At 40.9% G+C, this 14,881-nt stretch overlaps 1 protein-coding gene across 1 annotated transcript in view; it reads left to right on the top strand.

Moving 5' to 3' along the window:
* DOCK3 (dedicator of cytokinesis 3) overlaps nucleotides 1-14,881 on the top strand; it is a 165,776-nt gene that overhangs the window by 140,947 nt on the left and 9,948 nt on the right. The window contains exons 41-51 of the mRNA XM_031058228.1: nucleotides 1,788-1,929; nucleotides 2,605-2,771; nucleotides 3,294-3,380; nucleotides 3,839-4,018; nucleotides 4,978-5,061; nucleotides 6,317-6,433; nucleotides 6,848-6,969; nucleotides 8,441-8,576; nucleotides 9,136-9,217; nucleotides 11,109-11,261; nucleotides 14,643-14,761. Of these exons, the coding sequence (XP_030914088.1) occupies nucleotides 1,788-1,929; nucleotides 2,605-2,771; nucleotides 3,294-3,380; nucleotides 3,839-4,018; nucleotides 4,978-5,061; nucleotides 6,317-6,433; nucleotides 6,848-6,969; nucleotides 8,441-8,576; nucleotides 9,136-9,217; nucleotides 11,109-11,261; nucleotides 14,643-14,761 (1,389 nt within the window). The remainder of the gene's footprint in view (nucleotides 1-1,787; nucleotides 1,930-2,604; nucleotides 2,772-3,293; nucleotides 3,381-3,838; nucleotides 4,019-4,977; nucleotides 5,062-6,316; nucleotides 6,434-6,847; nucleotides 6,970-8,440; nucleotides 8,577-9,135; nucleotides 9,218-11,108; nucleotides 11,262-14,642; nucleotides 14,762-14,881) is intronic.

Raw genomic sequence — 14,881 nt, 5'->3', positions numbered from 1 at the left:
AATAACTTCAAGCCCTTTTCTCATGTATTTCTCTATTGCTGTATAGCTTAAGACAGAAAATAACCACTTTCTGTATCTTTGATTTTTGAAGACCCTTTGTCTAGAAAAGGCATTGTTCATGTTTCTGTGAATTCTGCATCTATTTCTAGCCTTTCTACATAAGTAAATTTAAATTAAAACTGTCCATATCTTCCATCTACCAGAAGTTCAAGTAAGGCCTGACAAGCCATGTTTTGAGATCTTGTGCTGGCATCTGTCTAAAGTCTTATTAAATTTAACTTTGAGGTGTTTTCAGGGCATTATTTTTAGAATCACAATAACTTTATTTATAGGCTTACACTTTTCTAGATTGCTGCTATCAAAAGCTAAAACAGAGAATGCAGTAAGTGTCATGAAGAGATTCACCTTCAAACATGGCTCACTCCAAATTTAATAATAGCTGCAAAGTTTGAGCATTACAGACTGAACTGTCAAGATTCATCATGTGATTCTTCTTCCAGTCCATTGATTGCCGTGACTGATGCATACGAAGTGACACATGTCACAGCCTGAACAGGAGATCCTTTCCACAAAGTTGAAATGCAAAACCAAAGATAACTGAACTCCTTGGCTGTGTTTTATGATCTAGTTTTGCTACTTTCCCTTCGATTTTGCTACCAAAATCAAGAACTGCTTGGCCACATCCCTTTTCCAGAGCAATTAATAACACATTCTTGAATATACTGCAGCCTCTAAATGCAAGAAATAAAAGGCTGTTCTTGTTTATTAAATTTTTTAATTATTTTATGAAGGTGAAAATCCTCCCTGTTCTTCTAGTTATTATATGTATGAGAGTTTAAACTACCAAAATTAGAGAATTTGCCTGCTTTGATTGGTCTTGCACTAGGAGATATTAATACTGATGAAAATTGTGGTTTGTAAGGGTTAAGACACTGGAATACAATCTTCCTGACGCTGAGGAATTTAGAAATCCTATATTGTGCTGTTTGGAGTTAAGAGATAGCTCAAAAAGCATCCAAGAACTCTGCACAAGTGGTTTAATGCCTCAAGAGTCATCTAAATGCAGTTTTCCATTATTAGCAGAAATGAAATTTTGTTCATCAAGAGGAAAGTGCTTTTAGGGCTGAAGGGGAATTTGTTAAGTGGCCACTGAGAATTGTTGGTAAACCTTTTCTGTATTACTGTACTATTGACAGGGGAGTTCCTGAGCATGTATTGTTCATCACCATCAGGGCTGGGTTCTATGGCTGTGATAATACAGCAGTGATTAAACAGTGATTTTTGTGAATAGTTTGTTGCAACTTCTTTCCAAGGAGAACTGATGAAATGATAAACACGTATCTCCCTCTGTTCTATCAGAACCTCAGGACTTTTATCCATCTGGTATAAAGAGTATTTGACAGCAGCTTTCCCAGTGTAGAACAGCCAAGCTGGTGACTTAAGTTTTAGTTGATACGTTTCAATATAGTCCAATTTAAAATAGTGGCTTTTCTGAAAAGCGGGGTAAGAAGGGACCACAAGACTGAATGCTGGGTGTGCCTGAATTAGAGTCATTGTGCTGCTCAGAGATCAGTGGAATAGTCTCCTCATTCATCACTTCTTCATGAAATACGTTGTAAAGAAACAGGAAGGGATAAAATACATCTACTCTCACATTAGCATATTGCCACTGTCATTTATCTTTGGTTTTGAAGAAACATGTAAAGTGAGACAGAAGTCAGTAGAATTTAACTTACTTTTAAGTAAGTCCTTTTAAGGACACTAATTTATGCTTGTCCTTCTTGCAGAACAAAGAATATGTGTGTCGGGGCCACGACTATGAGAGGCTGGAAGCCTTCCAGCAGAGGATGCTGAGCGAGTTCCCCCAGGCCATCGCAATGCAGCACCCAAACCACCCCGACGACTCCATATTGCAGTGTGATGCCCAGTGTATCCTTCTGTGAAAGGGCAGACTCTCCCTGGAGCTGGGGCAGAGCACAGAGGTAGAGCTGCATATGGACAAAACCAGACCCTGTCAGCAGCAGACAGTAACTGGTTTGTTATGGGATGTGGTGCTGGAGAGGGCGGGGAGTAGTGCAGATCATGTTCCATGTAGAAGGGAAAGGGCTGTGCTCAGTCATATCCATGTTTTAATGCTTTACCAACAGCACTGGCATCACACAGAGTGTGTCCCTCGGAGTATTCCTAATAAGTTCTCTTGGCCAATATTTTGTTGGGACTAGATACTATTTCCAAAGCACTATTTTCCATTCTGCTTATTTTTCTTACATCAGTATTTTACTTTTTTGCAAATTCCCTTTCTTTAAAACTGTTGAGCCTTTTTATACCCAAGGCTTTGAATCTCATTATTCTCACTGGTCACCTGTACAATGCTCAGTGCATTTAAGGACTGAACCACATCACATTTAAGGGGACTGCAGGGACTTTGCAGAGCTTAGTCATGGAACCTGCACTATTTGCCTTCTGAGAGAACAGCGTGGATACTGTGCGGGATTTGAACCGTAATGTCACTGTCAGCAAATGGAGTCTCCTGTGTGGGTTGCTGTTTCCTATTTGTCTTTCCTAACACATGGATAAAGCTTTCTTTGACTGCACAATTTCCAGATTTGCAGATCTATGCAGTGACTCCCATCCCAGACAATATAGATGTGCTGCAGATGGACCGTGTCCCCGATCGCATCAAGAGCTTTTACCGCGTCAACAACATCCGCAAGTTCCGCTACGACAGACCCTTCCACAAGGGCCCCAAGGACAAGGAGAACGAGTTTAAGGTAGAAGTAGCAAATAAGCCGTGCTTAAGTGTTCATCTCTTCAAGGTGAATACTGTCTTCTTATTTTATGCTGATAGAGCCTTTTAGATAATCTTGATTTGATAGCCAAAGATACTACAGTAACTCAAATATCCATGGTCTGATTGAATATTGTTGAGTTCTGACCTGCTTAAAGTATTGTCCAGTTTAAAGGTGTGTTATTTTAGTGCCCAGAGACACTGTTTGTTTGGCTGGACTTTTTTTTTATTACTGACACATAGGTCTACAATGTCTTTTTGGGTTCCATGACACAACTGGTGATTGGACAAGTTTTAAAAATTAATAGAAATGTTGAATATGTTGTTTCAAGCATACTGAATTCCTGGTTTGTTGTTTAGGTGACTTTCAGGAAGACCTTCTACAGAATTAATGCTTGGGAGGTTAATGCATTCTTTTCTGAGCCTTGCCCCCTTTGCACTTGTAAGAGTACAGAGGATGTGGTTGTGATTCACTGTTCCTCACAGCCTCAATTACTCCTTGCAGAGCTTGTGGATTGAACGCACCACTCTGACCCTGACTCACAGTTTGCCTGGGATCTCTCGCTGGTTTGAAGTGGAGAGAAGAGAACTGGTAACATTCATAATTCCTGTAATTGGGGGTCGAAATGTTGAGTTACTGAGGACATGGGATAGGCAGTGTAAAACTCGTTGGGCTGAAATCTTGCAGTTTAAAATGGTGTTTACCAAGAGTTAAATACATCCTTTTTCTACCACTTCATCTAAATAATGGCTGAATGTAACCAGAGGAATTGTATTAGCTAATAATATAATGGAGACAGTGCCAAAAGGATGGAATAATTGCATTGCTGCCATGTCTTCGGTATATAGAAAGACATCTATTATTGCAACCGAGTGACCTGAAATCCAGCACTGCCAACAGTGGAGTTTGTTAATGTAGCTAATTTTCTACAAAGCGGTAAAAGTGAAGGGAGCTCACTGAACAATCCTGGAGTACCATTTTATTACAAGGAAGATAATAAATCTTAGTGAAGTGTCCACAGAATTAAAGTATATTTTATTGCCTTTGAGGTTGAAGTAAGTCCTTTGGAAAATGCTATTCAAGTGGTTGAGAACAAAAACCAGGAGCTGAGGACACTGATAAGCCAGTACCAGCATAAACAAATGCATGGCAACATTAATCTTCTCAGCATGTGTCTGAATGGAGTGATTGATGCCGCCGTTAACGGGGGAATTGCACGGTACCAGGAGGTGAGCCAGGCTCTGCTTCTCATTGAGCATCACCCTTCCTCAGTTTTATTTGCATTTCTGTTTCAATTACAGTATGGCTTAATAAGATAAGAAATTCTCATGTGCATTATGTAAAGATGGGTTATAGCCCCTACTTGGTTATTCTGCATCAGTGCTTGCATAGCCACGTGCAAGGAGGCTCCAGGGGTGGAGCTGGGATCTCACATGGAGATAGGTAAAGGTAACAGCAGGGTTTCTCAAAGATGACACTTGGCTTATCTGGAAATCCTCACTTAGCAGGTAAAACAGTGAAGCAGCTTTTTTAATATTGCTTACATTATAAATTCATTTTGCAATAGAGGCTGTGGGACTGGTGGTAAATGATTAGGTCTGGAATCAGGAAAAACCACTCATTCATGCTATTGAACCATTATCTTTGCTGACGGGCTAATTTCAGACTCGCTGTAGAACTAAAATGATGTTAAATACAATATCCAGCATCATCTCTGGCAAGCTGTTACTTAAACTGAGCATTGCAAAAGGTAGGTTTAGGGTAAAATACTGAAAAATTGCAGCAGTGGTTCAGGGGTTTGGGATGCATCTTCACAGCAGAGCCATGGAGAGAATGCTCTTCAGGCTTTACATTAGCTGCCAATTCACTCACTAAATTCCTTTAGCTTTAGGCAGTTATGTGAAGGAAACTATAAAATTCAAATAACTGGAAGATACAAGGCTTAGTGGTATTGCTCATCACTGTCACAGGGGGAAACTTGGTCAGAGTCATGATTCAACAGAATTGTTTCAGCTGCCAAGCCCATTTTCTCTGCATCCCACAGTGCTAAAAAACAATAAAATTAAGCTCTGCTGTTACCTTAATATATTTTTTGTTTTCCTAAGATTTTTGAACCTTTTCCTTTCATCCTTTGACTCCAAGAAACCTTCCCATAAGCAAAAGGTACTTTTTTTTCCTCTTCCTGCAGGCCTTTTTTGATAAGGATTATATCACAAAGCACCCTGGAGATGCAGAGAAGATCACCCAGCTCAAGGAACTCATGCAGGAACAGGTACTATTTTTCAGGTGCAGAAGAACATTGCTACATTGTCTGGATTCAACAGCAGTCAGTCTAAACATCAAATCCAACTGATTCATTCAGAAGCAAAAGATTTTTGGTACAGGAAATCTAAATACATTCAAACAAAAACCAAGAGGGAAGTGGGCAAGGCAATTATGACAAGTCACTCACCTTATGGGATGTGAGAGAGCTCAGCTGAAAGTACATTAATTTTGTTTTCTACATTTATTATCCAACAGACATCTTGCTGCTTTTCAAGCCTGCCATTAATTTTTGGCATTTTGAACTATGTCTTCCTAGCAAATTTCAAAGATAATCAGAGGCAGGACAGGTCAGGCTTGAGATTGAAGTGGCAGAGCCACGTATGAAAACTTAATGCCTATTTATATTATCTGCAGTTTTATTTTTCCATAGTGTCTCCTTGAACATCTTGGTAGAGAAAGCTGCGGGATGCTTTGATGAGAATGAAATCAGATAATCACCTCCCTCTTAACTGAAAGTTTGGAAAGATATACCCCATTAAACAATGTGCCCAAATCTGAATAGAGCTACTAGGCTTGTGCTTCAACAAATCACTGAATTGCATTTCAGATTCCCCATCTGTAAAATAATGCTTATCTCCCTTCAATCCTCAGGAGATGTTTGAAGATTAATTAGTTATTGTTTGTACAGACTTTGGATCATGTAGGGAATTACATACATCTTAAACCTCCTATCATTGCTATTTTCTTTCATCTGAAACCTTATATAATCTCATTCAATCATTAATATTATATGTTTGACCTTTGAAAAAGTGACCTTTAGAAGTAACTAATGAGGAACAGGAGGAGTGACTGCGTGTGCCACACTGCTGCAGTTCGTCTCAATTATCAGAAACTCCTTTTAGAAGTCTCTGCTGGCAGCTCAGACTCTGTCCCTGGCACTGGGAGGAGTTTTTGTCACAGGGCATTATCTGTGTGAGGGCATAATGATGTTCACTCTGCAGAGAGAATCTAGCTGGTATTTTTTTTGCAGTTATCTTGTAAGAAAAGCAATGCAACATGACACGAATGTACTCGTCTCACACTTAAATATTTGTTGCAGTAGTATGAACTTGCCAGGACTCCAAGGCTTGCTTAATTAGCAGCAGTCTTCTAATGGACAGTGGTATATTCCTTGCAGATTGCCAGAACTGCAGGACAGACTTCTGTTCTCTCTCTTAGACACAATTTATTTGGGTTTCTGATGTTGCATTTTCTTTTACCAGGTACATGTCCTAGGAGTGGGTCTGGCAGTCCATGAGAAATTTGTACACCCTGAAATGCGTCCCCTGCATAAGAAACTGATAGATCAGTTCCAGATGATGCGATCCAGTCTGTACCATGTAAGCCAACAGTCACTTTTCCAGTTTTGAATTATATGATTAAGCATCTGTCAGTTGCAGTAAGGTTCACAAAAGAACTGGGCTGATACAGCATTGATTGAACCTACTGGACTGCCAAATTACCAATGGAATTCTTGATTGTTGTGCAAGAAGGCAGTTGTAGAAAATATGTTAACTTGGCCTTTCAGCAAGAATTGTTAATATTTGTAGGTTCTTTGTCGTATCATGGAGCAATTGTAAAGCTTAATTTTCAGCTGCTATTTCACATAGCAGAAAATTATGTAAGGCAGAGGAAGATTACCAGGAAGTGTTGAATGTTCTCTTCAAAAGAAGTCCCATAACTGGAAGTAGCATGAATGAAGAAAACTTGCATTTTTCCATGAGTGACTTAGCTGAAGTGTGTTTGCTCTGCAGGAGCTGCCTGGTTTGGATAAGCTGAGCCCAGCCTGTTCTGGCTCCAGCACCCCCCGCAGCAACGTGCTGGTGTCGCACGGCCCCATGAGCCCAGAGAGCATCAAGCTGGTGCATCGACACAGGTAACCCCTTCCCTCTTCTTCCCAAACACCCAGGGGCTCTGCATGCTGTTCCACCAAGGCTCCAGGATCCAAGGAGTGCTTAGCAGTACTGCAGGAGGGACAGCAGGACTTTAGGCAGCAGTGCCTTTTGTCTTCACTCGGTGCTGATTATCGGAGAATTAGAATAAGAAAGTTAAGAAATCCAACTTGCAGCAAATGCTGAACACCTTCAGGTGTGACTCCATCACCTCACTTACTGTAGAGGCAGAAACGCAAATCTGCCACTCAGTTCTCCAGACTTAATCTGACTTCGAAGGTCCCAACCTCTCCTACTTCTGTTGCACCAACAGCAAATAACTGGGTCCTTATCTACCATAAAATTGTATGGCTTGTTTTAGAACCCAACTCAATATGTACCCATTTTGAAGGATCAAAGCTGTTAACACCATTATTTTTATAATTCTGACTAAATCAGAAGCCAAATACAAGAAAGGCTGCCATGGTGTTTTGATCAGTACATCAAAAAATTACCCTGTGGTGCTTTTTCAAACAGAATGTCCATATATTAAGTCTAAGATAATGACAGAGGATAAAAATTGGCATTACAAGAACAAAATAGTGGTTTTTATATCCAGCCAACATTGCTTATTTGAAAATGCTAATTGCTCTTCTGTGTTTATTTTTCTTATTGGGTCACTATATTTTAGCTGGTTTTAAAGGCTGGCATAAAAAGCTGTGGAAAGTTGGTCCATGAATCCAGGATGGTGACATTCTTTATGCTAGTACTGAGTAGCTTATACTGCTCCCATGGCTTAGCAGTTGATAAACAGTATCTGGGTGATAACTTTTTTCCTCAAAATTCCTCACTTTGAAAAGGCTTTTTTAGTTTTTAGGACAAACTAGGGGAATGCTGTAGTGTACAGTGTATTTGTGTGTGTGGTTCAGAGTGACAAAGAAAAAAGTTCATTCCCTGAGGGAGATCAGGGTACAGCCTGCACACCAGCTGGGCTGTATTAATTTACTGTCATCTACAAAATTGCCTTCAACTGTAATGCTGAGGCCCAATGCATGCAATAAGGAAAACTGGGTTTTGACCTGTGTGTCTTGTGCTTGGATTCCTTTGGAATGGTTTTTTTAAGCTGCTCCCACTCATCTTAGCATTAAAAATGTGAGTGGTTTCAATGTGTTCTGTTATAAACAAAACAAATATGCACCCAAGGTCATAATGTGACATTACCCTGGGTTGGGGTTCTGAAATTCAGTATCCTATATACTATTCTGTTTTGTCTGTAATCTTCTTGTCACCTCTTTCATATTTACCCACATTTATGGATTTGTTTGAGCTCATTTGGCCTTTTCAAAAGTGTTTGACATCCAGAGCTGACCTAAAGCAGCAGGTAACTGCAGGTACTTACTAGTTTGGAAAAAAATCAGGCTTCACAAACAGGTTTAAAAAATAATTATGCCCTTGCTCTGTCTGGTTTTTTTCCAGCCCGCTGAACATGCTTGGTTCAGTCCGACACTCCTCATCCTCTCTGTCATCGCACACCTCCAGTGAAACAGGAAACCTGGTTATCCTGACAGACAGCTCTGTGGGGGAGACTGCTGAGGATATGTACCACATGCAGGTACAGCTCCAGCACAGCCAGCAGCGCTGGCTGGGAACAGCACGGAACGCGTTCCAGAGGGTTTTGCTTAGGAGCAGTACACTTTACCTGTGCACATGCTTGGATCTGTCAGTGGTATTTTTTTTCAAACTGGATAGGTAGTAGAATCTAACATTGTTCAAGAAATATGACAGTAACTCACTAGATTAACTTTGGGAAGAAATCTGTGTTTGTACAGTGACTGTAGTACTGCAGTCCAAGGTCACCCTGCTGCTTTCAGAAAGTGAGATTTTTGTCCCATTTTGTTTACCTGCCCTGTTGAACATGTGCAGTTAGTGCTGCTCTTGGTTTGGGGAGGTGCAACAAGTCCCACAGTCCTGAGTGCAGGTTAGCAGTGGCCTGCACTGAAGCTGGGGCAGCACTGAGCCAGCTGCCCTGGCTCATCCAAGGCAGGTAAATCCCTAAGGCACTGATGTGCTCAGATCTCTCTCGATGGTTTCTCTGCCTCCTGCAGCTTGTTTATCCTAAGCCCAGGTACCAAGGCTCAGTCACCAATGTCTCTGTTTTATCCTCATCCCAGGCTAGTCCTTCCACCTCCAGCCTGAGCTCCACTCACTCAGCACCATCCCAGATGATTAACTCTGCCCCTTCCAGCGCTCGAGGTAAGCATGGACAGGCCCTGCTGGGGGGCACCTGCAGGTGTTCCCTAAACCTGGCAACCTTGCTGACTTACAGGTGAAACACCACCTACATTGATATGTAACACTGTTTCTCTTTTGGACATGTAAATACCTCTTCAATACTTTTTCTTTACAAATGGTTTAATTCCCCATTTAAGCTTTTTTTCATCTATATATCAAATGTATCTCTAATACATGCTGGTTTCAGGCGGTTGAATTTCATAATGATTTCCATTGTTCCACCACAAAATTGTGGCAGGCAGTCTAGAGGAAAACAAGAATAGTCCTCAGTATAGTACTTAAAAGAGAGATCATGAAGACAAAGGCAAAGAAATAATTTTACAAGCTTAAAGAAATTATGACAAAAAAGGACTTGAGGCAGTTTAGCAGAAACATGTGTATACAAAAGTAGATGTATAGGATGAATGTTGAAAGATAGGAATTTTAAATAATGGAGATAAAGAAGGGCTTCCCTGCTGGGAAATTCTTGAAGAAAGGAAAAATATAAAAGCAGACTCTGGGGGTGCTCATATTGCCTTTGTGTTACAGTAGCTGGTCTTGATATTGCTAATTATTTTATTCCCCAGCTGAAGCAAAACCACTCCGTGTGATCTCCTGACTTTCACAACTTCTCTTCAAGGTTTTCGGTTTTTTCCTCTCATTTTGGATTCTCAGTTGCAGGTTCTACACCTCTTTTCACAGGCATCTGAAGAAGGTGTCCAGGATACAGTCAGAGATGAAGGCTGATATTTAAATCTTACCCCTTTTTCCATACAGGGGAATTCTGTGTCTCCTGATGGAGAGGGAATATGGAGAAGAGCCCTTTCTCTCAAGCAGTCTTGGGGCTTTTTTGCTCCATCTGCCAGTAAAATCCTAATTGACTGGCTGTTGTTATGACACAGATGCAGTAAGGTGATTTAATTGAGGGATCAGATGGAGTAGAAAGGTGAGAAGTGAACATCTTCAAATAAAGGCAAATAACTCAAATCGCTGCACTAATTACCAAGGGCTGGAAGGAAAATCATGACAAACAGTAACCAGGTGAAACTGGAATAGCAGGAGAGGGAAGATGGAACTGAGGAGAGGGCTATCATGTCAGGAAGGGGTCCCTAAGTGGATGTGCCTCAGCTGGCATGTGATTCTTAGGGGGGATCTGAAGGTTTTGCTGCTGTACTGTTTCATGCTGTTTTCCACTTTAGAAGTCCAGTGACAGGCTCACAGTGACAGGCTGTGACAGGCTGTGACAGTCTTCCTGAGCCTGATGACTGCAAAGCATCACCAGCTTCCCTCTTTACGGTATTATTCACTGTTGCTTAGAAACCAACGTGATGAATGCTCCAAAGGCTCTGGGCTGCTGGGTGAGCCAACAGCACCTCCCAGGGATGGGACCCAGACAGATTTCAAATGGGAAACAGTAAGAGAAGAAATGAGTTTGAAAAATATTTATATAGCCTGTGATACAATGTTTCTTCTCTGCTGTCCTGTTCACTTGTAAATTAGCTGAGTACAGCATTCAGACATTAACCACTCGTGGGATTTCACTTCTAGTAAGGTCTCAGATGCAATCTGTGTTTCCCAGTGTGCCAGTCACTGTCCTGGTTATTACAACACTGTTGTTGGAAATGGAGCTCTTCCTAATGAGAAAAAGCCCTTACACTTTAATTCCACTGTGATAATGCAGCTGTGTTCTTCTCCTTGGTGATTCTTCCTTTTGTTTTGTTTTTTAACTGGGTAATTTGATGCTTGTGAAAATGAGACCAGTATCACTGGCTGGAGCAAGGTATTTCACAGACATGACATGCAGCTCTGCCAATGCACCTCTATCCTTTTTTTTTCCTTTTTTTGGTATTTATTTATATTCTTTTTAATTTAGCGCTGGTGAAAGGTGCTGGATTGACACCACTGGAGGCTGAAGCCCTCTATTTCCCCACAGAGCAGATACAGCATGGGCGGCAGCTGTGCAAGTTCCCCCACGCTGCCCCCACCCATGTGCCTCATCTCTGTCCTGGAGGGACCACCTCTAGAGGTGAGAGGATAGTTCAGTCTCCATGACCCATCCAACCCTTGGCCTTTCTGCTGAGACTGCCAACAAAGCTACGAGAGTCACGATGCTGCAGCGGAACACTTGTCAGATGGGAAGTAGACAAAGGCCAACAATTCATTTTGTAAAGGCCACCTAAATTTATCAACTTAACATCTTTGCCATCTGTGGCTTTAACCTGAGCATGGTTGGGTAGGATTTCTAGGGTTTAGCCTGATTTTTAAATGCTTCTCTCATTTATTCAAATGATAATGCAGGTACTTAGACCACCTCCTCTGTTTTACTGCAGAGTCCTTTCCTGAGGAGATGGGTATCTTTAAAACAAATTAGTTCTATCAGTGACCAAAGGAAGCCATGACCTTTTGTATTAAGAATCCAGTAATTTAAATTGTTCTCCACTTCCAAAAAAATTACCCTTTTATGGATCTTTAAAATAGCAATACAGGTGATTCTTTGGCTTGTCCAAAGAAAATAACTAAGTTATTAATCTAAAAAGACTTTTTAAAGGATAGTCATCAGGACAGTTGATCAATTATTTGATTTCATCACTGAACTGCAAATTAAGGCATCAAAATTTACACTAGTTATAATATACACAAGTTACAGCAGAAGTCTTAGATAGAACTGAACTCAGAATACTGCAAGAATTTTCTAATTCTGTGCTAAGAATAGACATTAGTAGTTACTCATTATTACCAGTATGTATCTCTCAGTTTTCACCTGGCTTGACCCTTGAGTAGTTTCTTCCCTGTCAGGGAAGCACCACTGTTGTTGTGTAAAAGGTCAATAAGAAATTCAGTTCGGTTTGACTTCATTTGAGGTGGCTTATGAAGCACTGCTGAACTTTACTGCAGTTAAAAGATTACACAAGCCAGGGATCAGAAAGCAAGAAACTACCTCAAGAAGGCCTGGAAAGAGCTAGGAGTGAGTTAGGGTTTATCAGTAATTTAATTTAAAATACAATTAGGACTCCTGCAATGCACTCAAAAAGTAATTCCCACATGACACTTGACTGGCCTCTAAAGGCATCTCTGCTGCTCCCTCAACACTGTCCCTTGTCAACATGTAGAAAATGAGTCCTCGTGTCTTACTCAGCACTTCACAAGAATACATGTACTTATATTAAAACTTCCTTTTTAAATCAAAAAAAAAAGGATTTGGTGCAGGAGCAAATTTTTTATAACCATAATAAAAATGATGAATCAGAAGAGATTAAATTATTTTGGAGTTTACATTAATGTTCAGTTTATTCCTTAAAATTAATACTTGTCACAAGTGGATTAATATATTTAAAATTTCTAAAGCAAAACTATCTCTGGCTTTAGCACAGGTTTTCCTTGCTCATTAGAAAGTACCTGCAGTGCTGCACACATCAAGTGCACCAAGCTACATGCTAAAAGGAGTAAGCCCTGGCACAGGCTGCAGTATTTTATTATGGCCACTGTCTGCTCTGGAAGCTTTAGAAGCTTTTGTTGACTTTGCTGTTTAAGTTTTGCCAGCCAGAAGCTGCAGTTATTGTGCTATCTGTCCAAAGCAGCAATACTTAAATTTTATTTGCAGACTGGACACTAGGCATAATCTGTTACCATTTTTGTAGCTGTAGTTAATGACAAATTTAGGGTACCAGTTTTTTAAACTACATTCTGCCAGCACATGTGGGAATTTTTAGGTTCTGCAGTCCAAAGTCTTTTGATGCTGTAATCCCATGTAAACTGACAGCAGGTAGAGGTGGTTTGGTCTTTGATATAAAAGAGCAAGGATGACAAGATAAATAAAAAGGAGAAAGTTTGCAGTGTAGGTTGTGCTGCGCTGTAGTTCTGGGCACACCTAAAAGTTCAGCATCTTAACATCTGTCCTGCAGAAAAGGACTATCTGTGACCTGTGAGGAAAAGACTCAGCACAAAGCGTTAACACTGTGTTCTCCAAGCTAATGTTGTACATAAAAGCAAAGAATGTCGTCTAATTATGTTTCTGTTCTATGTCTGGGGAGAAAATGAGTTCGGGACTAGAATGCAGATACTCTGCTACTATTCATGTCAGAGTGGGGGTGTAGATTAATCTGGCATCTGCCCCCCCTCCCCCCCATGGAAATGTTGCAATTGTAGGACTTTATCCTGCATTCTGCTGGACACATTGTTCCTTCCACTGTGTGCTGAATATTAGTCCCAAAAACTGCATGTTTGCTTTTGCTGGGGTAAAAGCTGCATCAGCCAGCACCAATGCCTTTGCTCATATGTTGGAGTGCTGTCCAGGTAATGTGTGTGGTTGTGGAAGTTTGCCAGAGGGGGCATGTATTCCCCAAAAGCCGGCATGGCTCTGTAATGCGCTCTGTGCTGCCATCTGTTCACTGCGTGTTTGTGACGCAATCAAACAATCAGTGCAAATTACAGCTCACTTCAGCAGCTTCACAACATCAATCCTGCCTAATATTGTGCATCCCAAGGGTTGCGTGTATCAGTAGTGTCAGACTTTAGGAAGTCGCTAATGAGAATCACTCTTCTGGCAAACCCACTGTCAGCTGTTGCACATCAGAAGGTGTACTGTTATGTGGCACTCATCTTGAAGGACAGGAGTCCCAAGTAATTCCACCTGCCAGGAAGCTGTTACATGAAATACCCCAATATTTTAAATGACAACTATACAGATAACTAATATATAAATCAAACTTATTATTCCTACTATAAAACTCTAAGCATTGGTAAATGTCTGGTATCATCAAAGGGCTCAGTACAGCACCACAATAGTAATCATCATTACAGCAGCATTGTAAGCAAAGTGCCTCTCACATTTATAGAATATGCTATTTATTATTGGGGTTGGTTTGCTTTAACAAGAGGAAGCTGACCAAGATAGCACCAATTAAATGGCAACACTTACCTCTATCCAGAATCAAGGAATAAAGTATTTTCCCACAGATTTATGCTTTAACTGAATGGTATATTTCAAGCTTTTATCCCTTTCTCCCACATTCAGTCTTAAAATGAACAATTTTATGGCATTTCTGTAACTCTACAATACTTTATAGGGCAAAGGAGCATTAGGCACAGCGACAGCTGATTCCACACAGATGCCCACTTTTTTTTATGTTTATAAGGAAGCACTTTGCAACATACAACTAGGGACACACACATCTTACACATCCTACGTGGTATGTCCTTAATTGTATACAAGAAGTCAGTTCTTACTCCATCCTCGTGCTATGCACCCACCAACAGCCAGCTGCTTAGTGGGCTCAGCACCATGTTTCCTTGAGTCCTGTGAGCTCGTGTGTCCAAGCCAAGTGCACAGGAGGACTGAGATCCCTGGGCATGCAGAGACATGGCTGTTGTTTGTCCTGTGTACGTGATTTTTCTCACTTGTTTACAGGCTCTCCCTCTCTACCAGATAAGTACCGCCACTCTCGGGAGATGATGATGTTGCTGCCAGCCCACCGGGACCGACCGAGCAGCGCCATGTATCCTGCAGCCATCATGGAAAACGGACAGGTAGCAGCTCTCATTTCTGCTGTGTCATTTCAACCACCTCCAACTGTGGCTGTACTTTTGCTGCTTTGACCACCTTAATGCTTTCTTTTTTATTTTTGGAAAGCACAGCAATTTAGGATC

The sequence above is a fragment of the Geospiza fortis genome, unplaced genomic scaffold (assembly GCF_000277835.1).
Source record: "Geospiza fortis unplaced genomic scaffold, GeoFor_1.0 scaffold78, whole genome shotgun sequence".
Lineage (NCBI taxonomy): Eukaryota > Metazoa > Chordata > Aves > Passeriformes > Thraupidae > Geospiza > Geospiza fortis.
Note: the sequence above shows the minus strand (reverse complement) of the source record. Positions and strands in the feature narration are given on the sequence as shown.